At 38.9% G+C, this 23,768-nt stretch overlaps 1 protein-coding gene across 5 annotated transcripts in view; it reads right to left on the reverse strand.

Moving 5' to 3' along the window:
• Nucleotides 1-23,768, reverse strand: part of fndc3a (fibronectin type III domain containing 3A) — an 80,160-nt gene that overhangs the window by 47,819 nt on the left and 8,573 nt on the right. For 4 of the 5 annotated variants that reach the window (XM_047391250.1, XM_047391249.1, XM_047391251.1 and 1 more), the window contains one exon: nt 35-110. In XM_047391250.1, the coding sequence (XP_047247206.1) occupies nt 35-110 (76 nt within the window). Of the gene's footprint in view, nt 1-34; nt 111-1,521; nt 2,162-23,768 lie in introns of those variants that run through there. The other variant, XM_047391253.1, reaches the window with a different exon arrangement.

A 23,768-nucleotide genomic window follows, 5' to 3' on the forward strand; every position in this document is an offset into this window, starting at 1 on the left:
AAGCAGCCTTTTCAAAGTAGAACTGCTCTCTTACCTGCGATACATTGAAATTGACCATCCTCTCGTCGAATAGTAAAGGCCTCACCTGGGTTTACCTGCACCAGGATTACCTGTGAAGAAACAGACATGGCGCTTTACACATGGGGAAAAAACCAAAAAAAACTAAATTATACATTTCCGTTTTTCAACATAAGGACTGAAGCAAGTTTACAATCTGAAAAACACCCGCTGGCAAATGAATCTGCCAATTATTCCTTGATTGGCTCTGATCTGGAGCAATAGGCCATATAATGATAAGTGACATTTCTTACAGTGGAAAAAAATATGCCGATTACCAATTAAAGCTGAACTCTCAAAGTAAAACACAAACTGCTTGCCAAGACAATTTTTGGTCTAATGCAATGACTGAATGTTTTAAATAAATGAGTAAATAAATTAGTTGTTCTTAACAACAATCAGTTCTATAAACATGATTTAAGTATTTGAATGAACATCAGATAAAGGTTAGGAACATATTCTTTGATGAACAAATCAGAATAATCTTGTAATTCCTTAATATTTGGTTGGATTCAAATCCACCTCCTCCATCTGGCACCTATTTTTTTCCTCTTTCTGTTACTGCTCTTAAAAACCAAAAAATTCCTAATTAATCAAAAGGTCTAACTGCAGAATAAACCAGAAATTGGTATCAGCTAAGAAAAGCTTGATGAGTGCATCTCTAATAACTTGTTACCAAAACTCATAAAAAAGAAAGACACACTGCACAAAAAAATGAAACTACAAATCTCACTTCCATGAGTGCTACATGGAGTTATGCTTTTCAATCATAAAGCATCAATACATTGACTGCGAATGCAAAAAATTTCAAAAGGAAACTATACAGTTTGTTCAACTCAACTTTTGATGCAAATATAGTATTTCTGAAAATGTAAAGAAATGTTAAGATGCGATTATTTTACTACACGTAATCAGGCCTGATCCTTAAAAGGAATCCTTCAATTAGCTCATCCTTGTAAGGTCATTTACACGCAAAACAAGGTTTTTGTTGCCTGGTGCCATGTGTGGGCACTGGCTGGTACCTCACTCTTGTGGTAGTTGTTGTCATAGAATCTATGCTCCTCTGGCAAAAGGCTTTGTCTGTGGTTCTCTTCAAACGCTAAAACCATCAACACCTCCATCTCCAACATTGCTCCCATTTATGTGCTCAGGGAGGATAGAAAAGAGCCTTTTGACTGCCACACACTGAGCCACATACAGCCATAAGAACCCACACAAAGTACTGTCAGCAGTGTGTGTGGGGTGATGGTGGGGATGGTGGGAGGGGTGACAAAGTCGAATTCAATGAAAGTCTAAGCACTTCATTCAGGTACATGTTTGTTTGCTCTATTTATTAAGATACAAAAGCCACAGAAAAGATGATTAACCTAATTTTCTATTAGAAGTAACAGTTAAAACCAGCAAAAAAAAAACAGGAGAAAAAAAATTGCTTACAAAAAAAAAACAAATTGTACTGCTACTTACTGTTCCCCGCATCGCTTTCCCTCATTCAAGCGTTACTATTCACGCCGTTGAATACAGGAAAAGATGCTCCAGGGTCTACTAAACCCTCCACAACTTCGCCCAGCCCTCGTAAGGGATCACATGTGCAACGCTAACACATATGCCCAAGCACATCTTTTGTGATCTTCACTTTCATCCACTCCTGCATTGAGTCCAAAAACAGACAGTCAAAAAAAAAAAAAATTCTGGAGGCTTGGTTTCCTGAATTGGATGCAGCCTTTATGTAAAGCGTATCGTGAAACTCATGGTTTCTCAGCCTGGTTCGACTGCACCTGCTCCAGCCGCGGCACACGCTGCAGCAGCCTTCCTGCTCTAAGTATCCACAGCAACCCTTTCAACAATCCACAACGACGTCTTTACCAAACCTGCACAGAACGGATTGAAAAACCTTATCAGTGCTGGCCAATCTTCAGATGAGGAAGAGAAAGCAAGACGAGCCCAGAAGAAGACGATCAAAAATGAGAAACACTTTAAATGATGCCTCACTTTGCTATTCTGTTTCCTTCTTTGCCTCTTCCACAGACTACATGCCAGCTCAGCTAAAGCCTGCTGAGCTCCTTAACGTATTTCATTTCAATAGCATTCCATCAGGGTGTGATCATAGCTCTGCTGAGCCGGTAACGGTATAAGGGGTCCAGAGCGTGGTGAGTCCTTTGTTCAGTCTTTTTCACAACAACAACAATTGCGTGAGGTAGCTGAACAACCCACGCAGCTTCAGAGGGCTGACATATATGACTACACTACAGTCCCTCTGCCTCGCTCTCTCCCTTTTCTCCCTCCCCCTCACTCTCCCTCTGGCTTGCACTCTCCCTCACTCTCTCTCATTTAAAGAGCGACATGCTTACATCCTCTTAATACTCCAGATTGATACGGAGACTAGGTGGAGAGAGTTTGGTTGCAGAACTCCGCTGCTTGCGAAAACTGCAATCTGGAGTTCTCTAATGTCTTCAAAGATCACAAAGCAGCACGCTCTCAATCAAAACATAGGAGTTATTTGTAGTTATGACACACACACAGCATGAAAGTGCTTAGTTCCTCAGTAACATCTGCCCTCATTTAGTCTGAATGGATGGTATCTTAAAGCGACAGTGCTTGTCACCTGATCAGTATTTGTCAAGTTCGCATGTACTATGCATCCCTGATACTGCCGAGTAAAAAGGTGCATGAAAATGTTGTATAAAATTAAACCTGAATGCTATGCTCTTAGGACAACAGGTAATATTGATTGAAGCAATTATGTGAACGAAAAGCCAGAAGCAGGAACCCGGAAGAAATAGAGCTTAAAAGTTAAGATGACCTTAGGGAAACAGAGTCGGGTTAATTATGAAAGAAGAATGTTAACAGGTTACACAGCAGACTCATTGACAGGACTTATATAGTGCTCAATGCATTAACAATCTAATTTGCAGAATAAGCACAAAATTAACTAAATACATTGCCTGGTACCAATACCCTTAAACGTTTTAAGTTTAGTTGTAATATAACAAAATGCACAATCTATTTTATTGCTCTCTTATGTGATAAGCCAACACAGGGTAGTTAATCATTTTGTGGTGGAGGGAAAATTACACATCTTTTTTTCCATATAGAAATCTGAGGTATGGCATTAATATTTTTCCCCCCTAGGCATGAATTACCAATACTTGTCCTGTCAATAGATTCTCCCACCTGAACTGTGGATGTCTGCAGCACTTCCAGAGTTACCACAGGCCTCTCGGCTCCTTCTCTGAAATGCAATTAATATTCCCAAAGGGTCACATAAGCAATTGTGACTTATTCAGGGTCAAAAAACTGTTTTTGATACTAAATCAAATGTAGTTTTTACCTTCTGTGGCAACAGTAAAAATTGCAACTGAACAATAAAATGGGGCCCATCACACTAACATAAATATTTTAAAAACATGACAACAAATGAACAAGGTTTTATTTTTCATAGTGTGTTAGCTTGATAAGAACTTTATATCTAAAATATACTGAAGTTTTATGAAATTACCTTCTGTTTTCCTCTTTTTCTACAAGCAAACCCAACAGGGTGCAGTTAACTGTTGTCTACTTATTGTTGGAACAGCAATCTTGATGACAAATCTATCCACGTTTTATTTCACCTCCAGCAAATGTAAATCTTTATGCAAGAAAAAAGTACCATAAGGTACTGTAACGTAATTAACTCATGTTCTTTCATTTCCTTACTAATTCTGGGTTAGTTCAGTCAGACACACTACACTGGTCATGGATTTTTAATCACCACTCACGAGAAAGAGGGTTGGTTTTCACAAACAAGCGGTTCTTTACTCAGGACCGACAAAGAGTAAGTTTAAAAAAAAAAAATCATAAACACCAGTGTTTTGACAGTCAAATTCAACAAGCTGGTTTAATGCTAAAGTCCGCAGTTGAATCAGGACTGGAATCACTTTTCTGGAAATTAAGTCTTTTGCTTTGTCTGTTTTGTTCCCTTAGACAGTTTTTAATGGTTAAATAAACTATTTAAATGCGTGTTTACCTTTAGCCATTTTTACCCAAGTCAAACCACTTTATCTTTCACAGTAATGTATAATGTTCAGTGAGCACTTCAAGTTGCACTTGAAATGAACTCTGCAGTTGTTTTGGAAATGTATTAGCTGCTGCTTAAACTGGAAGGTGATTGTTTGTCTAAAAAGAGAAGAAACATATTTAAACACACTACCTTTGAAATTAAAAACTATACCAGGTATGTCTGTGTTTTATTTCACTTTAGAGGTAATGCCTGGTTTACACTGCATGATAATGGTTCCAACTTCTGACCAGATGTTCCTCTTCTAACAATCTTAAGGACACCCCGATTATCACAATGGCTCTAAATATAATCTTATGAAATAGTCCTGCTGGGTGTGGTGTGTTAAGAATGATCCAAGCAGCTCAGAAGGATGCCGCGATGGCTCCTACCTCAAATCAGGAATATTCAACATGTTGGATTTGTCTTGGCCTGATATCCAACCGTGTGGGGGGTTCCCTGAGGCCAAACGAGCATGCAGCCTGTTGTATGTGATGTGTAGCCAACCAGACACTATTGTCGATGCTTCTTTCTCGTCGGCTATGTTTATTTACTCTGAACTTTTGGTTGAGAGGTTTTGCGAGATTTCTCATCTGACATCTAAATGTTTGTGAGTGATATCCACTGGTGTGTGGTGTGTTGCGTTTGCCGTGTGGCTGTACACGACACACTGTAGGACCAAACCCATTATATCTATGATTTTTCATTGTCATGTGTGCGGTCTCGGGTTTTGAAAAATCAACCGACAATTTTAAAATGCAATGTGAACCAGGTATAAGTTACAGGAGTTATGTCCACCATACCTTCCAGAGGACCAGCCTGTAAATTGTAGCAACAATCCTGCAAGCTGTTTTGGACCACAATATTCTACTTAGCATAGATTTTAATGCATAAACTATAATTTAAGCACCTGGACGGAAAAACTGCTGGGACATTAACCTTGCTGAGAAAAGTCACTGGCTATGTTTACATTCGCAAAATTTCTTAATCGGACTCAAATATTTTCAGATTGAAAAAATAAATAAATAAATAAAAGAATTAGAATACATTGTTTATATGGGCACCAAATCAAATAACCTTATCATAACGTGCGCCACGCTTGATTCAGAATAGAAATATTTGGACATGCGCAAACTGTCAAATTTCATAAAATCAACTGTAGAAGTTTTACATCCGCCTGTGCTGAAAAAAAAAAAAAAAAAAAGCGGAAGTGTGCTGCGTCTGAGTGTTCTGAAAGCCCAGAACAGACCCGCTCCAGGTTCTGAAAGCAGTTGAGGCATTATTGCTTTCCATAATTAGGTTACAGGCTCAGCAACACATGCTGTAGCTGTTCACGTGTTACAGGATGAGAGCGCGGGAGGAAATCAACCTCCAAGTTTAGCGCTGCTGCCCCTTCCTCCAAAGATCAGAAACTAGTGGATGAATGCGTCACATTGACATATGGCACAGATGCGCAGTTAGGTCAGATTGCTCCAATCAAAATGACATGACCAAAACAAGTGATTAGACAGATGCGGTTCGGATTGAGGATTGGTACAAATCACCCCCCACGTTCAGAACGTCATTTCCAATCGAGCTGAATCAGATCAGAATCTTTCCTGACTGGTGCGTTTACATGGCGCATTTTTTATATGATCGACCCTTTACTTAGAATACTTATGTCCATGGAAACAATCCTATTGTCTGGTTACTGATGGAGAGCCAAACTAAGGTTTAAATCTTTAAGTTTCAAAACAGCTAAAATGTTCATCACACTGCTCCAATGGTTTAAGGTCCTTTTATGCTGGCTGGTTGCCTGCATAGATAACCCAACTAATTAACAAGCTAAGATAAGTTTGTTATTGTGGTTTTAATCTATAAAGAGCAGAAGGACAAAAAGTATAACGTCCTAAGCAATAATTGCTCAGGAAAACTAAACTGCTGCTATTCTGTTTTAATTTAAAAAAAATAACATCATGTTATACTATTTGGTGATAGTTGTACTTGGTTATTTTACCATGACAATCTTATATTAGGCCATCGTGTGCTTTGGAAAGCTGATTTTCCCTTCATGAATGAATAGGTGCTGAATTATTATTAGTAAGCTATAGAGAATTGACCTAATTAAAATGAAAGGCAATCAATTTAGACGATATCAACCAATGAGGACCAAAACAACAACCTGAGATAAGTTATTACTTATCTGTCTAGCTGGACATTTTAAAATGTTTGGTTTCTGACAGGTCAAATACTGGAAAATCCCCTCAAGATCTCATGAAACTTTACAGACCTCACAGAAAAGAAATTTTGCTTCAGCAGTTTTAGGGGAGTTACCTATAAATTATTTAGAACACAAAAAGCCAAAATGCTAAACAACAAAAAAAAAACAAAAAAAAAAAAAAAAAAACAGCAACAGATTTATATCTTTGTAGATAAGGGAAGGTTCTCTTCTGCTTACTGCACTTGGCAAACGCAAACTAAGCGTTTACAACCCTTTCAAGCATAGATAAAATTATATAAGCACCAACCAAACATGAACATATCACTCAAAGTCTTGCTGTAATAGAGAGACCAATTGTATGATGACTTAACCTATTCAGGAAATAGACTGATTCTGCAAAGGTTACTTTTTACACAGATGACCAAAACATTTAGTAAGATTCAGACTACTGAACGCATTCATGAAAACATACTTTTTTATCTAAGAACAAAATTGCACAGTCAAAATGTACAGATTATGATGTCCAGAAGCTAAGCACTTATTCCCCCCAATGCAAAGATTTGCATCCAAGTACAACTTTTATGCAAAGACTGAGAGGATCGGTTAAACACTGCCATCCAGGTGGCCACTGCTGTGTTTTATTACCCTAGAGGAAGGGCCTGTTCTCTGCTCATGACTGTTAGCTCTGACGTTTCTCAGCCACTGGTGACTCAGAGTTCGGGTTTTTCACTATTTGTTCCTCCTAATTGTTTACTGTGCGTTGATGCAACATAGCAGCTGGGTGGACAGGAAACGAGAGCCAAATGACACAGGGAAAATCCTGCCAGGGTTGGAACTAGCCAGGAACCAACGCAATCTCCCTGTAGCTGATGGAATATACTTACGTGTGCAGTGATGATTCAAAGCAATTTGATGAGCCTTAAGCCTGCAGGATCCCCTGGAAGTGTTGCATAAGAGCTCAGCAGGTAGAAAAGATGGGGCAAAAATCTATTAACCTGTTTGATTTACATTTTAGAATTAAGACAAAGCAAAGATAATGTATTCATTAGAGCCACAGCACAGCAATATCAAAGCACAGGGTCACTCAAAGATTAAAGTATTAACTGAAATCTGGATTTTATATAAATGTCTTTCTATGATAATAGGTTTTAATATTTCTAACAAATGTTTTAGCAAAAAAGACACCAGAAGTACTCAATAAGCACTGTCTAATGGTTCCTCTAGATTTGACTAAATATGTCAATAAAGTAAATATTGTAGTTCCCCAAACAGAGAAGCACTTGGTGCAGAAATGGCAACAAAAGCTTCCATCAATATTTTCTATGGAGGCACGTCAACTATTCATTCTGGTTGCTACTTTTTAACAGGGAGAAAGACATCAGTCAATATCCAGATGGTGGAATGTATTGCAGCAAAGTTGCTCAGTTTTATACTTCTGAGCTTTTCATCCTCCGTTTGTCCAGGGACATCCAGGATTTGAAAATGCTTACAGCCTTTTGTGTGTAATAGGGAATAAACTTTTCCCTTTCAAATATTAAGCTGTACTAAGCTGTTATCCATTTTCAATTAATCTTGTTGAAAAGATCTCGTGACACGGGGCACCTCTATATAAGTGTGTATGAAAGCTAATAAACTATAATTTGTGAAAACCTAAATGTGATTTTAACAAAAGGATAAAGAAGTGTGTGACCCAGGATTATCCTCCCAAATACAGTTCTGTTTGCAAAGTTTACTTGTACAATGATTTTATTTTGTTTAGCATTTTCCACTTTAAAGCCCCTCATTATGAACCAACATGGACATACAACTATTGTGACGGCAGCAAGAACATGTGCTTCACTGGCTTTGTTTTAATGCTGCAGCCATTTAAAAAACTGTATGCTTTCAATAAGCAAACACCATATACAAAGCACAATACATGGTTCCAGCCCATTTTCCATTTCATTTCTACATTTCTGTAGAAACTGGATTGCACCAATCACCAGACAAAAACCTATGGTTGGATAATAAAATCAAAATAGGCCAGCCCAGACAACATTTAGCTCAACCATGCACATTTACCGCTGCTTGAGCTTGACACATTACAGTTTGTAAGTTGTTTAATTCCCTCATTAATGTGCACCTTGTGAAACAAACGATTACCAATAAAGTTGGAATGTTTTGGCAGTTTGTAGCCATCATCTAAAACATGCCGATAAGGATAGCCTTAAAGGATACTTGGAAACCTACACACTTTAATTCAGCATGCCTGGTGTGCTAACCAGGGTTTGTGCACTTCTCCCACAGTAAAATTCAAGCATTTTCAAGCATTTTTTTTTTTCCAAGTAAATTTTCTAACTTTTGCAGCACCAATCTTCGGAGCAGTCTGCATACCTGTGCGCCTATTCTTCATTGAGCTTTATAACCATGGCACACAGTGTTCCCTATGTGAAGGGAGCCTATCAACAATCTAAAATACTGTGCAACTGGTTACAATTCTGCTTGTTATATTATTAATATGAAATGTACATATAGGCTGAAGGAACCCAAAAGACACCAGAGGCACAGCACGCATGATGGAACATAACTACTTTTTTGTCACAGCCATTTTTTGCGAAATTTAACCATTAGCTAGCCACCTTTACTAGATTTTAATAAAATGTTTTGTTGTACATCTTACAGTACAGAAGATAACATCCATCAATATTTTAATCAATTTCTAATATAGCTTAAATTTAGGATTCCCCCCCACTACTATCGTTTACCGCTTGAGAGCACAGACTCCCCCATCAAGAAAAGCTGCAGGTCTTTTTTGCATATGTAGCAGGAAGCTACTTGAGGATTTGGTCCTTGTTTCAACCATGTTTTTTCTAGCGTTTTCGAGCCAGCAGTCACTAAAACAGCAACCGCCTGGCATGCTGTTTTCTCCCGCTCACTGTAGACGTGCGCGACTAGCAAGACAGCTACATGCATAAAGTAGGTCTGCTTCAGAGTTATGCCAGAGGACGCCACCGATCAACCGGCTGGTCTTTTCATCAGGTTGGGTCTACTGCTCACTCACCAGTGTTACAAATAGGAGCAAACCCACTCTGTGGCAGTGAGGCTTTCTGAGACTTCATTGAAAGGGAAAAATGATTGCTCTCTATTTTGTGCCTTTAACATAAAAATATTAAATTGAGGTTTTAAATCAAACTGTCAGGGTGTATTCACACCAGGAAAGTTCTTTAGTCCACTTGTTTGGTTCGGACCAAAAGTGGAGTTTATGTTTTTGTTTGGTGCGGTTTGCTTTCATATTGTACTTTTTGCAGGTGAACCATTACTTGTAAACAAAGCCCCGTGGGTGACAATCATTGCTCCCATTGGACAGAAATGACGGGAGCGCGACACAGCGCAGATCCGGAAATTTAGGAAAACAACTGCAGACGTGCTGCGTGCAGAACTCTGTTTTGCATATTTGTGCCGTCATTACAGCTGCAATACTATTGTGAGAGTCAAGAGAAGGTCATTCAACACAGATTTTGCGAAGTTCTATTTATAATTTTGGAACGGCGTCAGAGAATTTATGTGCCCTGTCCCACAACATGCCAGTAGTGTTGCTAAGCAACATACAGCTGATCAGGTATGATTTCAGTACAACGTACACCTTTGCTACTGGCTAGAAGTACGTTTTCTGTAGTATGTTCAGATCGGGGCTGGTTTGTATTCAGACCATAAGCGAACCACACTACAGTCCGTTTGGATGTGGACTGAGACCACCTAAAAAAGTGGGTCTCGGTCTAGTTGTGTGGTCCGGACCAGGGTTCGCTTGAGTGTATTCACACCTGCACAAAAAGACCAACGGGGGAGACAAACTCTGGTCCGTTTAAAGCGGACCAAAAGCGGCACGTGTGAATACACCCTTGGAGTGCTCTTTATTACAGGACTGTGCAGTTAAAAAAATCAAGCACTTTCAAGGACTTTATACAGAAATCAAACACTTTCCAAACCTTCAAAACACCTTGTTGAAATTCAAGCATTTTCAAACATTTTAAGCACCGTTACGAACTCAGTCTGAGGTATGGATTGGCCTGGCAAATTTGGCTGCATTTATGTGTATATTTGACACCAGCAAGATGCCAGAAAAAACAGTGAAGCATGCTTGGGTGTAGTTTCTAAATATTCCTTTTCCACAGCAATAAAGTTTATATGTTTTGCTTTATTGTCTTAAACAAGGTGCCCTAAACCCTGCTGAGTCACAAAATATCTTCCTTCTCGCAATAGTTGACAAACAGTGGGCTCATCCCCGGCATTACAGATGATTCAGAGGCCTACCAGGAGGCAAGAAGAGTGGGTTGCATATTTGTCACAACATCTCCAGCCCACTGGTCACTTGTAAAGGGAACCCATCCAGAGTTCTGTCTCGTCTGTCTGGTTATCGCATACAAGGCCAGTGCTAAATATGGCTGATTTAGGTGTCAGGTCTCACTATCCCAATGTAACATTAGCCCACACATAATGCGTAGCCACAAGCTGAACTAAACATTTATGACTGTGTTCCTTGCCCAGTTCAAGTCATGATATGTTGCCTTTTCTCACAACTGAAAAAAACAAACAAAAAAAAACATGAGTTTTTGGTTATAAGTGTCACCTCACCTTGTGCTGATTATGTATAAATTAAGAAGGTGTAAACACATGAATATATAACATCTGCCTATTCACGGCTCCTTGTAATATATCCATCAGATGGGTTATTTGAAAGGATTTTTAACAACGTCTGTTTGGCAACAAGAGTAATACACATTTGTTACGTTTTCAGGTTGTAAACGATGTCCAAAAATCCATCAAAATAGAAAAGCATAAAACATAAGGATAAAAAGTTGAAAACATTAAACCTCAGCTCTAACAAATTAGAGTAATGAACAAAATGAGAGAAAATATACATATCCATCAGCACAGCCAACAGCTAAGTGCATAAGCCATTAGCGAGGCTTAAACATTGACAGAAGCAGGCCGATTCATCTGTTACCTATTTAGCTCCAAACCAAAACGACAAGAGCAGGAAAAACCAAAGGGGGGAGGGAAGCTTGAGTAGAAGGAGCAGTGATTCATTCTGTAGACAAAGTCATCTCTTAAAAGGAATCATCTCAGGTAATGACCCCACGACAACAGCTTCCTTTCTGACTCAGAATAATTGGTCCAGTGGAGCGATAATATCAAAGCCACAGACTTGGATTAAAAAGAAAAACAAGAACAAAGAATAATCTGTCTATCCTGCTTCTTGTACTAAAAGGTCAGGACACAGGGGTCAGCCATCACTGTGAATTCACTTCACTGTCACTGCTGTCTTGCCTCATTCTGTCAGGGCCCAGACCCCTCCTGTAATCCCTGCTCCCCACTTTCTAGCAGTCATGTTATTTACACACCTTAGCAGACATATAGCACACCTACATTACATTTCATTTCCAGCAAAAAAATGTTTAAAAAGGTCAAACATGAAACAATACAAATGTGTTTTTATTTTTTTAGAATTCTCTTGTAAAAATGGGCAGATATGACAATCCCATGGTATGATAACTTGGAGTAAAAATATTATGGTTTACTAGTATTAACAAGGATTTTACACATTCATTCAAATGTATAAAATATATATAATCAGTTTTATTTGAAACAGAAAAACTATTATAATCCCTTCCATCTCCTTCAGCTTTAGCATCTATGATCTGTAGTATCCAAAAAGACCTTAGCAACTGCAAAATTACAGAGCAAAAATATGTTGGAAACTGCATTTCAATATATTCCCTGCTCTACTTTAAACCATTTCCGTTTAGGTTTAGACAATGCTACAGCAAAGGCTAGTTAACAAAGACTTAGGACATTAAGTCACAAAAAAGGCAGGTTTATTAAATACTTAATGAAACAGTCAAAGATATATCTATCTATCTATCTATCTATCTATCTATCTCTATATATATATAATTTAACCTGGTGTCAGGAAATGACTTGCCTACCCTCTAGCAGCCCGCATCCAAAAGTCTCGCCCTTCTTCAACTGGTGGGCTGGACGACCGAGTAGCCCACAGCAGTCATCCACTCCTCGACAGTCACTTCTGTTAACGGCTGCTCATTCCCTATTTTACAACTTGCAATTGGTATATGGGTTAGGTTGATTTTAGTGGCTCGGCACAAGCCCCAAGGGCAATGTTTTAACAAGTTTGGCTTAAGGCAACCTATAAAAACCTCCTAAAATCATTTGGAACCAGGCAACAAGACGTTTTACCACCAACGAAAAACCCAAAAATAAGGTGACTCTGCAATAAATCTAGAATTTTATATGATTTCTTTAATTAGTAATGCTTTTGTAGGGGTCAGTAACAGCTTAAAAATCAGCAAAATGTAATAATTTGAATAATAGAAATAAATCAATCAACTTAACCTATCTTTCCCTAATGCTGAAACTGGTAAGGCTGAAGAGGCTGTGGAGACGGAGGCTCACCATGGATCCGAATGGAACGATTTCTTTAGTAGGCAACTAGTGATTTTCTTCTTGAGTGAAAGGCAAATCTTCAGTTTTCTTCCTCTAAGTGGACAGGCGCTGATGCTCGGGGTTTCAATGGTCAAGTTGGAAAAAAATTAAAAAAGAATTTACAAAACAGAAACTTTGTTGGCATATGTTTCTAAAGTCGGTAGCTTTCAGAGGCTGAATAGTTGAAGGAAGCCTTTGAGGTGTAACTGAGGTTGGTTCAGGATTTCCAGAAGCCTGAAACTTAGAGCAATTAGTTGTTCACTGACCAAGTTAATTTCAGTTGTCTTGGTAAAAATGCAACAGATGAAATTCAGATTCTCAATTTTGAGTTGCAGCTTTTCTCAGGGCACACGGGTTGATCCTCTCTATAATGCAGAATTGTCAGCGGGGCTGCGTCTCCAGTCTTCTGATTCATCTGTAGCTTCTTTCTCTGTCCGATCTTGTTCGCTGGTCTTCGGCGAGGAAACAACCCCGTTTTTTCTTTGGCACAGTTTTTTATAGTGCAGATAGCCTCACTGCTCATCTCCTGTTGCCGGGCAAGCTTTCCCATCATTGAGTTACACGGTTGCCATGACTTTTCGGTGCCGTCTCCTAGCCTCCGTAGACAGAGTCGTAAACAGCCCGCAGCTGGCTCCCTGTGTTATATGACTTTTACCTGTTTTTCGGCCTTCACGACTCCCGCTCCTATCCTGGTGCCATGACGTTTGCCTGTTTTTCGAACTTCAGACTGACAAAAAACAGCGTGCACCTGGCTTCTTGTTTCTCGCTCTCATGCTTGTTATGACTTGAGCTTGCTCGTTGACCTTCCATCCATGCCCAGTTCCTGTGAAGCTGGCTCTTCTCTGCCCCTCCCATCCTAATGTTATGACTCTGCCTCTGGCTCCCAGGCCATGGTGCCCCTCCATATCTTCTCAGCCTCAAGCTTTCTAACAGTTATTTCTCTGCTTCTTGCTCTCACACCAGTTACAGCTAAAAAAAAAAAAATCACTTCATTCTTTTTATTCTTATTATCCCTCTTCATTACATTTAATACTTGTAGAAAAATAGAAAATCGTCATACATTTTTCTTTGATTATACTTGTAGTTTTCTACTTCTGAAAAAGATAAGACAGTCACAGTTAATGTGTGACTCCATACAGACCTCTTCAGTCCTCAGTTCCAGAGTGCAAAGATATATTAATTTTACTGTTTCCTGACATCTTATCCATGTAACATGATCATTATTTATTTGATACTCTAAAGATTAGGCTCTCATTTCATCATATGTGATTGTTGTTAAACTCAATCATAGGGATACACTTCTGCAAAAGAAAGAAAAGTTAAAACATACACCAAATGGGCCCCCCAGACTTCATAGCTTTAAAATGTGAACATTTACTGCTTTATACGTCCTTGATCTAATTATGAGGGTTTAATTAATTTCTGCATGGATACATTGAAGGATCTCACCTCATTTTGACTAATATATATATACATATATATATATATATATATACACATACATACATACATACATACACACACACACACATATGTGAAAAGCAAAAAGAAATCAATATAGAACTTAAAACCTAGATGTGTGACTCACACTGTGCCCTTACAGAAAACCATAAAACAGGATGCTGTATACTTTATTAGGCTGTCTTAAGTATCAATTTCAACATCGCCAGCAGGATAAGTAAACCTGCCTGCAAACCTGTTGGCACCACAAAGAACTTGCACACACAGCTGTAGATTAAAAACATTTATTAAAAAAACAGGTGTAGGAAACAATATTTTTTAAAGGACTACTTATGCTTCCTTTTTACATTCATCACTATACTCTGAGGAACTCACAGGAAGAACCTAGGCAGAGGTGTTGTGTGAACACGTCTTTAAAAAGGAACACACTGACTGAATGTTTAAATGTTCCACCTTCACTGAAAACTGATGAGTAGTGAAACATCAAGCATTGATATATCTGTTCATTTTGATGTTTATGGCTTACAGCCAATGAAAGCTCAAAATTCGGTTTCTAAAAAAACAGATCACATGAAGCCAATAAAAAAAAGATGTTTAATGCAGAAATGTTTTGTTATGGCCATGTTTTGATATTTAGAATCATGGAAAGTCTGGTGACTTGTCCAATGTCCAGCAAATAGTCACTGACAACCTCCACAAGAAGCGCAAACCACAGAGGATGTTCTGCCGTTTTTAAGAGAAAAATGTATTGTGTTTTAGGCGCTGTGCAACAGTGCCCTCCTTTGGGCTTTTGCTGCAGTGCTTATAAGTCAAAAGGTTGGAAAGACAATTGAACAGGCTGACGATCTGCCCATGAGTTAAGCTCCGTATCCACCTTAACGTTGTCGCCTTGGACAATATTTGTCCGTGAGTATCGTGCACATTGTGTTATTTTAAATCGCCCTTGTAGATCACATTTGAGAAGGAATATGGGTTGTTCTAACTTGGTAGCAGCAAGCTAAGAGACGTTGTAGGAGCTAATATGATTTCCTTTAGTGTATTTTTGCAGTTAGCAGTTATTTTGTATTGTTTCAGTTTTATGATGTTGATGGTGTCAATGGTATATAGCAATGATTGGAAGCCATTCTTCAACAAATCAGTGTAAAAAAAAAGACAGTCTCATTATTAAGTTGTTAAGCTGGCTGTTTAGCTGTGATAACGAATCAACTTGTGGCGAGGACAGCACAGTAAAAGGACATCAGCGCAGCGGGCACGACCTACGAGGGGACACGTACAGCACAAGCATGAGCCTATGGTTGGGAAAGCAGTACCAGCCGGCTTCTGAGCATGGAGAAGAACAAGTGCTGGTCAAAAGAGACAAGCAACGTCGACACAAGAGCTAAGTCAGTATGCTCCAGTAGAGTCTCCAGTGCTAGCTTGTAAGCACAAGCTAAAGCAGATGCAGCATGCCTATACGGCTATTCTGAAAAGGAGGCATCCAAAATAACACCTCAAAGCCAGTTTGCACGTTTTGAGCCATCAAAAAGCAATTGCAGCAGCTGAGGCTAAGGTTGCTGTTCATAAGGAGGCAGAGGAACCTCCAAATGCCGAACTGAGCCAAGCATCACTAGCAGAACCCATCAGTTCAACTCAGCACACAGCACAGTACGTACAAAAACACATCGATACAAGTTATGAGGGATTCTCTCTAAAATATGATCCCATTGCTTGTCATGAAGCAGAACATGAACAGTGTGAAAGGGGTATGGATGAATTATTACCAGACAACAAGAGCACAGACAAAGAGGAACCAGACACTAAGAGAAACGAAGTTAACCTCAAGCAAGAACACCAAACATAGTTCAGAGACAATGATTCTCCCAGTGCTGCAACCATTTTACAAACCACAAACACTACCTCAGACCCAAGGTGTACAGGACATAAGGTATCTGGCACATAGAGAAACGCTAAGTATAGGACTTAGGCAGTTTGACGACCAGCCAGAGAACTATTGGGAACTATGGTATGGAAGGCATCATTCCAAAATGCCATCAAAGACTTGAACGTTACAGCCCAAAAAGAACTGGATCTAATAGTATAATGGCTTGGCGATTAATCAGGTCAGAAAGTAAAATGAAGGTACTTATGTTTTTATGTTCATCTTTTCAATCCTACGGCAGCTCTCAAACTTGTATGGCAAAGACTAGAGGAAAGTTGCGGGTCTCCCAAGGTGGTTGAAAATGCATCACACACAAAAAAAAAAAAAATAGCAATTTCCTACACTCACCAACAGGGTTAGCATTAAGCTTAGAGAGCTTGGTGATATACTAAAGGAAATTGAATGTGCAAAAGAAGGAGAATATCTATCAGGCCTCTCTTATTTGAACACTGCTCATGGAGTGAATTCTATTGTGGACAAACTACCTTATGGCCAACAGATAAAGTGAATTGCAACAAGAGCCAAGTACAAAGAGGAAAAGAAAGTAGAAACTTTACAAATTTCAGCATCTTCTCCAGCAATATAAGGCAACATGCAAAAGTAGGAAATGATCAAACTTTGCCATTACTTCAAATGCAAACAAAAGCTTAAAAAAGACAGAGGCTTCAGAGGCAGTAACAGGCAAGGTATATGTGTGCACAAAACAGACATTCCATGGGCACCTCCCCTCCTCAAAACAGCTATAATAAGACAGTAGAAAACCCAGACAAGCTATGTTCAATACACAAAAAGCCACATCGACTTAAAAAGTGCATGTAAGTTGTTCCTCAAAGACAACAGAATAGGTTTCAGGTGTTGTAGTTCCACTCAACATATAGCAAAAGAGTGCCAAGTGCCAATAAAGTGCATAGACCATGGTAGCGAGACACATTTATCAGTACTACACTCAGCTCCACCTCTTGTTGCTAAGTGGACCAGACAAACAACACCCTATTAGGTGTTCTTTTGCACTTTAGGAAGAAGCCAGTAGATGTCCGAAAAATGTTTTATTGTTTTGTAGTAAGAGAGGACCATAGAGTCTATCTTAGATTTCTCTGGTACAAAGACAATGCTCTGAGAAAAGACATAAGGGACTACAGAATGAATGTTCGTGTCTTCAGAAATAGCCCCTCCCTGGCGGTGGCAATATACCTCATGATGCAAAACAGTTCATCGTGTGACATTTTTATGTAGATGACGGTCTCATATGTACAGCTAGCCCAGAGGACGCTTTCAAGATATTCACAACTGCACAAATTTAAAACTACACAAAATAGCATCAAATTACCCAAAGGTTGTTGAAGCATTTTCTGCTCTAGAACGAGAAAAAGATATAAAAGATTGGGACTTGGAGCTGGGCAACCTACCCATATAAAAGACCTTGTGTAGTCTTGGAAATTACTCAATTACATGTTGTGTATGCACATAGGAAGAACTAAAAACTAGAAGAAGTGTATCAGCTACAATGAACAGTTTATATGATCCATTAGTGTTTGGTGTCACCTATTACAATGCAAGGAAGCCCCCTTCTTTGTGAACTGTGAGCAGATCAAAACAACTGGGATGAACCACTTCCTGCTTAATGAGAACAGGAATGGAACAAAATAGAAACTCTTTAAGAGATCTGAAGCAGTTACAGAAGCCCAGATGCTATATCCAATTTTCCGAGCCCACTGCAGTGAGAAAGGAGTTGTGCGTATTTTCAGAAGCCTCCTCACTGGCCATAGAAGCAGTAGAATATATGAGAGCACTCAACAGGGAAGGTCAATGGCACCCAGGATTAGTAATGGGCTGAAGAAACTCCGTGACCCGAACACACTGTCCCTAGGTTAGAGTTGTGTGCAGCTAATTTGCTTTTAGAGCTGTTCAAACTCAGAGATGAGATGGACATTGAAATGGACACCACCAGATTTTTCACAGGTGGTAAAATCTTTCTTGGCTACATTCACAGCAACACTAGAGGGTTATACATCTACCTAATCGTGGTTACTAAGGGGTTTAACATCTAGCTAAATGTGTGACTAAACTCAGGAAGTCCACACATCCTGTCCAATGGCATTACATAGTAAGGTTGGGTATCATTTTTCCAACCAAAATTCATCAGTCCAACAATTGACGATGGGTGATATATTCCTGCAGGTGACGTTTGGACTTGTATGTAAGCGAAGCAATGTAAACAGCCACGGAGTGATTTGCCAATTTAGAACACAAATGTCCAAAAATGGAGGAACAAGTTGTCCAAAAAATACTAAGTCTCCTATTTGGGATTACTTTGGCTTTAAACTGAATTAAAGACGTAGACCACAGGATGCAACTAAAGCGGTGCCAGCTGGTGCAGACGTATAGTGCCAGCAAAGGTCTCAAACACGACGAACTTCGATGAGCATTTACGTGTTCACCATCCAGCTGAGTATGCTATGCTATCACTCGCGTACCTGGCATACCTGCTCGGAGCAGTGTGTCAAATATAAAACAGTTTGATGTTTAAGACTTTTTCCCGCCAAGCAGTTTACACAATATTTGTCCCAGGGTATTCTGCACATTGTGTTAATTACGATAAATCCTTCTTGTAGATCACACTTGAGAAGGAATATGTGCTATTCTAAGTTAGTAGCAGCAAGGAAAGTGATGTGGTAGGAGCTAATATGATTTCTTTTAGTGTATTTTATCTGCAATTAGCCTACATATTAATTTGTATTATTTTTAGTATTACAATGTTGATGATGCCCATGGTACAATGCCCTGCGAAAGTACTCGGCACCCTTGAACTGGTCAACGTCTTGCCACATTTCAGGCTTCAAACATAAAGATATAAAATTCAAATTTTTTGTGAAGAATCAACAACAAGTGGGACACAATCGTGAAGTTAAATTTATTGGATGTGTCAAACATTTTTGACAAATAAAAAACTGAAAAGTGGGGCGTGCAATATTATTCGGCCCCTTTACTTTAAGTGCAGCAAACTCACTCCAGAAGTTCAGTAACAATCTCTGAATGATCCAATGTTGTCCCAAATGACTGATGATGATAAATAGAATCCACCTGTGTGTAATCAAGTCTCCGTATAAATGCACCTGCTCTGTGATAGTCTCAGGGTTTTGTTCAAAGCGCAGAGAGCATCATGAAGACCAAGAAACACACCAGGCAGGTCCGAGGTACTGTTGTGGAGAAGTTTAAAGCCAGATTTAGATACAAAAAGATTTCCCAAGCTTTAAACATCCCAAGGAGCACTGTGCAAGCAATCATATTGAAATGGAAGGAGTATCAGACCACTACAAATCTACCAAGACCCGGCCGTCCCTCTAAACTTTCATCTCGAACAAGGAGAAGACTGATCAAAGATGCAGCCAAGAGGCCCATGATCACTCTGGATGAACTGCAGAGATCTACAGCTGAGGTGGGAGAGTCTGTCCATAGGACAACAATCAGTTGTACACTGCACAAATCTGGCCTTTATGGAAGAGTGGCAAGAAGAAAGCCATTTCTCAAAGATATCCATAAAAGGTCTAGTTTGAAGTTTGCCACAAGCCACCTGGGAGACACACCAAACATGTGGAAGAAGGTGCTCTGGTCAGATGAAACCAAAATCGAACTGTTTGGCAACAATGCAAACGATATGTTTGGCGTAAAAGCAACACAGCTCATCACCCTGAACACACCATCCCCACTGTCAAACATGGTGGTGGCAGCATCATGGTTTGGGCCTGCTTTTCGTCAGCAGGGACAGGGAAGATGGTCAAAATTGATGGGAAGATGGATGGGGCCAAATACAGGACCATTCTGGAAGAAAACCTGTTGGAGTCTGCAAGAGACCTGAGACTGGGATGGAGATTTATCTTCCAACAAGACAATGATCCAAAACATAAAGCCAAATCTACAATGGAATGGTTCACAAATAAACGTATCCAGGTGTTGGAATGGCCAAGTCAAGGTCCAGATCTGAATCCAATCGAGAATCTGTGGAAAGAGCTGAAGACTGCTGTTCACGAACGCTCTCCATCCAACCTCACTGAGCTCGAGCTTTTTTGCAAGGAAGAATGGGCAAGAATTTCAGTCTCTTGATGTGCAAAACTGATAGAGACACACCCCAAGCGACTTGTAGCTGTAATTGCAGCAAAAGGTGGCGCTACAAAGTATTAAAGCAAGGGGGCCAAATAATATTGCACACCCCACTTTTCAGTTTTTTATTTGTTAAAAAGGTTTGACACATTCAATAAATTTCATTCCACTTCACGATTGTGTCCCACTTGTTGATTCTTCACAAAAAAAGTTGAATTTTATATCTTTATGTTTGAAGCCTGAAATGTGGCAAGAGGTTGCCCGCATCCTCACTAAAACTAAGAAAGTGGAGCACATCACCCCGGTTCTAAAGTCCTTACACTGGCTGCCCGTATCTCAAAGAATAGACTTTAAAATACTTCTGTAAGTCTTTAAATCACTGAATGGCTTAGCACCAAAATATATTACAGACTTGTTGTCTGTATCAACCATCCAGATCTCTCAGGTCTTCTGGCTCAAATCTACTCTGCATACCCAGAACCAGAACCAAACATGGAGAAGCAGCTTTTAGTTCTTATGCTCCACTAATCTGGAATAAACTCCCAGAAAACTGTAAAAGCGCTGAAACCCGAAATTGCTTTAAATCAAGATTAAAAACTTATTTGTTTAGAGTGGCCTTTGACTGTGCTATCTGAAAATTATTAGTTAGGTTTTCAGTCCAACTTTCCCTTCATTTTCTTATCAATCATTTATCATTAACTTTATATTTATTTTTTTAATTATACATTTTTTATTCTTTAATTATGCAATTACCTTTATGCCACTGCAATATACTTTTCCTATTATGTCTTTTTCTTTTCATGTACAGCACTTTGAATTGTCTTGCTCCTAAAATGTGCTATATAAATAAACTTGCCTTGCCTTGTCTAAACTTCTCCACAACTTTATCCTTGATCTGCCTGCTGTGTTCGTTAGTCTTCATAATGCTATTTGTTCAGTGAGGTTCTCTAACAAACCTCTGAGCCCTTCACAGAACAGCTGTATATATATTGAACATAAATCACAGACGGACTGTTTTCTAATTTGCTAACCGTTGAATGAAATTGCTTGCACTTGATTTAATTTAGGAGTATACAAGTAAAAGGGGCTGAATACATTTGCAGATCACACTTTTGCATTATTTTTTATTTTTATCATAGACCATTCTAATAATATACATTGAAGTTTGTTGTTGTGATCTGACAAAAACGTTCAAGGGGTATAAATGTTTTTGCAAAAAAACTGCACTAGACCACTTGAGTAAAGAGCTGGGTATACAACAGGCTAGAGAGGATGTTACAGTTAGGCAAATGCTGGATGCACTTCCTGATCTGCAACGTTGTCTGATATGCTGATTAATTGTAGAGTAGCTTTAGATCTTTTTTTCTAATATAATTTTATGAGCATTATTCAGGAAAAACGCAAATAAACAAACGATACAGACATACCTGACACCCTTTACTGTCCAGAGCTGCCTGCATCAAAATAAATCTGCCTGAATAAAAAAGATTTAACTTCCCTCTGGGATAAATAAAAATGTTTTGAATTGCTCTTAATAAAATATATACTTTATCTAAAGGTGTTTATTTGATTACTAAAGTTGTTCTGAGTAAAGATTGGTAAGCTTAGGAAATAAAAACATCAACCATATAAAATATGAATAATATTAGATGCTTTCACTCTTCACTGGAAACAGCAATGTGCTTCCCGGTTCCTGTTTTAATTAGGTAACTACATTTTCACATGTGTGCACATGCCAACATTCCTTACTAACATGAAAGAATGGGCAAGAATTTCAGTCTCTTGATGTGCAAAACTGATAGAGACAAACCCCAAGCAACTTGCAGCTGTAATTGTAGCAAAGGGTGGCGCTACAAAGTATTAACGCAATGGGGCCAAATAATATTGCACACCCCACTTTTCAGTTTTTTATTTGTTAAACAAGTTTGACACATCCAATAAATTTCATTCCACTTCACATGTTATTGAGATATTGCCATTTTTGTGGATATGAGGAAATCACCATTGCATGCCCTACTTTCATGATATGATATCATTATAGCGTGAACCCATTGTCCATACCTTTCACCTTAAAGCCAAATATCCCTTACCTCTACCTCACTCTCTCTCTCTTTACCTACCTTCCTACCTCTCTCATATAACTCCAGGCCATCGTTTGTATACTAATAATACTAAAAATGGTGAAATAAAAACCATAATGAAGGCAGATCTTTTTTTAATTTTAGCCATCTTATATGTGCTGTCTATGAAAATTTCTAGGCAGCAGAGTGGTAATGACAGTCAGGAAGCAACAGCAGCATTTTATTATTTTAGCTCTCATAAAACATAGTAAACAATCACAAGGGGAATGTTAAGGCAATCAGGAAACCTTTGGGAGAGAGGTGGTAAGGTAACTTAATTCAGTGAAAACACCTACTGCCTAACTGAACAAAACAAGCTAAATTTGATCTCTTAGTGAGCAAACCCTTATTCAGGCGAGGGTTTTTCCACAGTGGAAAATGACTGAGGCTAGATGGAAACGCAATTTTATGTGGCAGTGGTGATATTATCAAGCCTTGCCAGGAGTAAGACTAAGGAAATGACTGAAAGATCACTATGGGGTCAATGCTATCCTGGGGAAATCAGAAAAAAAAACCTGAATCAAATCAAACAAGTGACAATCGGAATGACAAGAAATCACTCAAGCTTGTCAGTGTCGCTTAATCTCACTCTGATACTGACAGGACATGATAGGAGATAACTAATATTATGTACATATATGGCAAAATGGCTATCAAAACTGAGAGATGTGGTTCATTACCAGGTTGCAGCTGCTGCCTAGGAACTACGTCCAGTGAGCAACTGATGGGGGGGCAAATCCATTTGGTTTGTTTCAGTACTTATTTGAGTAAGAACACAGGTCGTTGAAAAACACCTGGGTTTCATGAAGAGGTTGATCAAAATGTTTCAAACAATTTATTTCAATACTAAAATTACTTCTTAGTTACACAACCTTATAACTAAGCAAGAACCTTTGTGAATTTAATTAAACTATTACCCAAATAGCTTTGTCATCAAATAAATCGTATGAAGGTAATTAATTAGTAGCTATCAAACTAATTCAAACAATGACATTTCTTCACTGTCAATAAACTGTTTTACATGAAGGGCTTCAAACTCTTCTGTCTTTTCTTACTGTCTGAAACACACGCCCCAGCGGGTCTATCCAAACCACCAAACATGACATCACTGCTTCCCTGCTGAACAAAGCATAACTTTTTTTGATCCTGGTGTAACCTGAATCTGAGTATGGCATTTTGGTAACCACACAATATGTCTTTTAGTGATGTGGGTTTTTCCCTTTACTGTACAGTCTATCCCAACTTTTGATTCTCATTTTTATAGTGCTTTATTCCTGTAACTCTCTCTATAGTTGTTTAGTGATGTGTGAACCTGTATGCTTCCATTTGCCTTTTTGACACCGACACACCTTGATTTCCCCACTGTGGGACAATAAAGTATATTTATATTATATTCTAAGC

The sequence above is a fragment of the Girardinichthys multiradiatus genome, chromosome 18, assembly GCF_021462225.1.
Source record: "Girardinichthys multiradiatus isolate DD_20200921_A chromosome 18, DD_fGirMul_XY1, whole genome shotgun sequence".
NCBI classification, from domain to species: Eukaryota; Metazoa; Chordata; class Actinopteri; order Cyprinodontiformes; family Goodeidae; genus Girardinichthys; species Girardinichthys multiradiatus.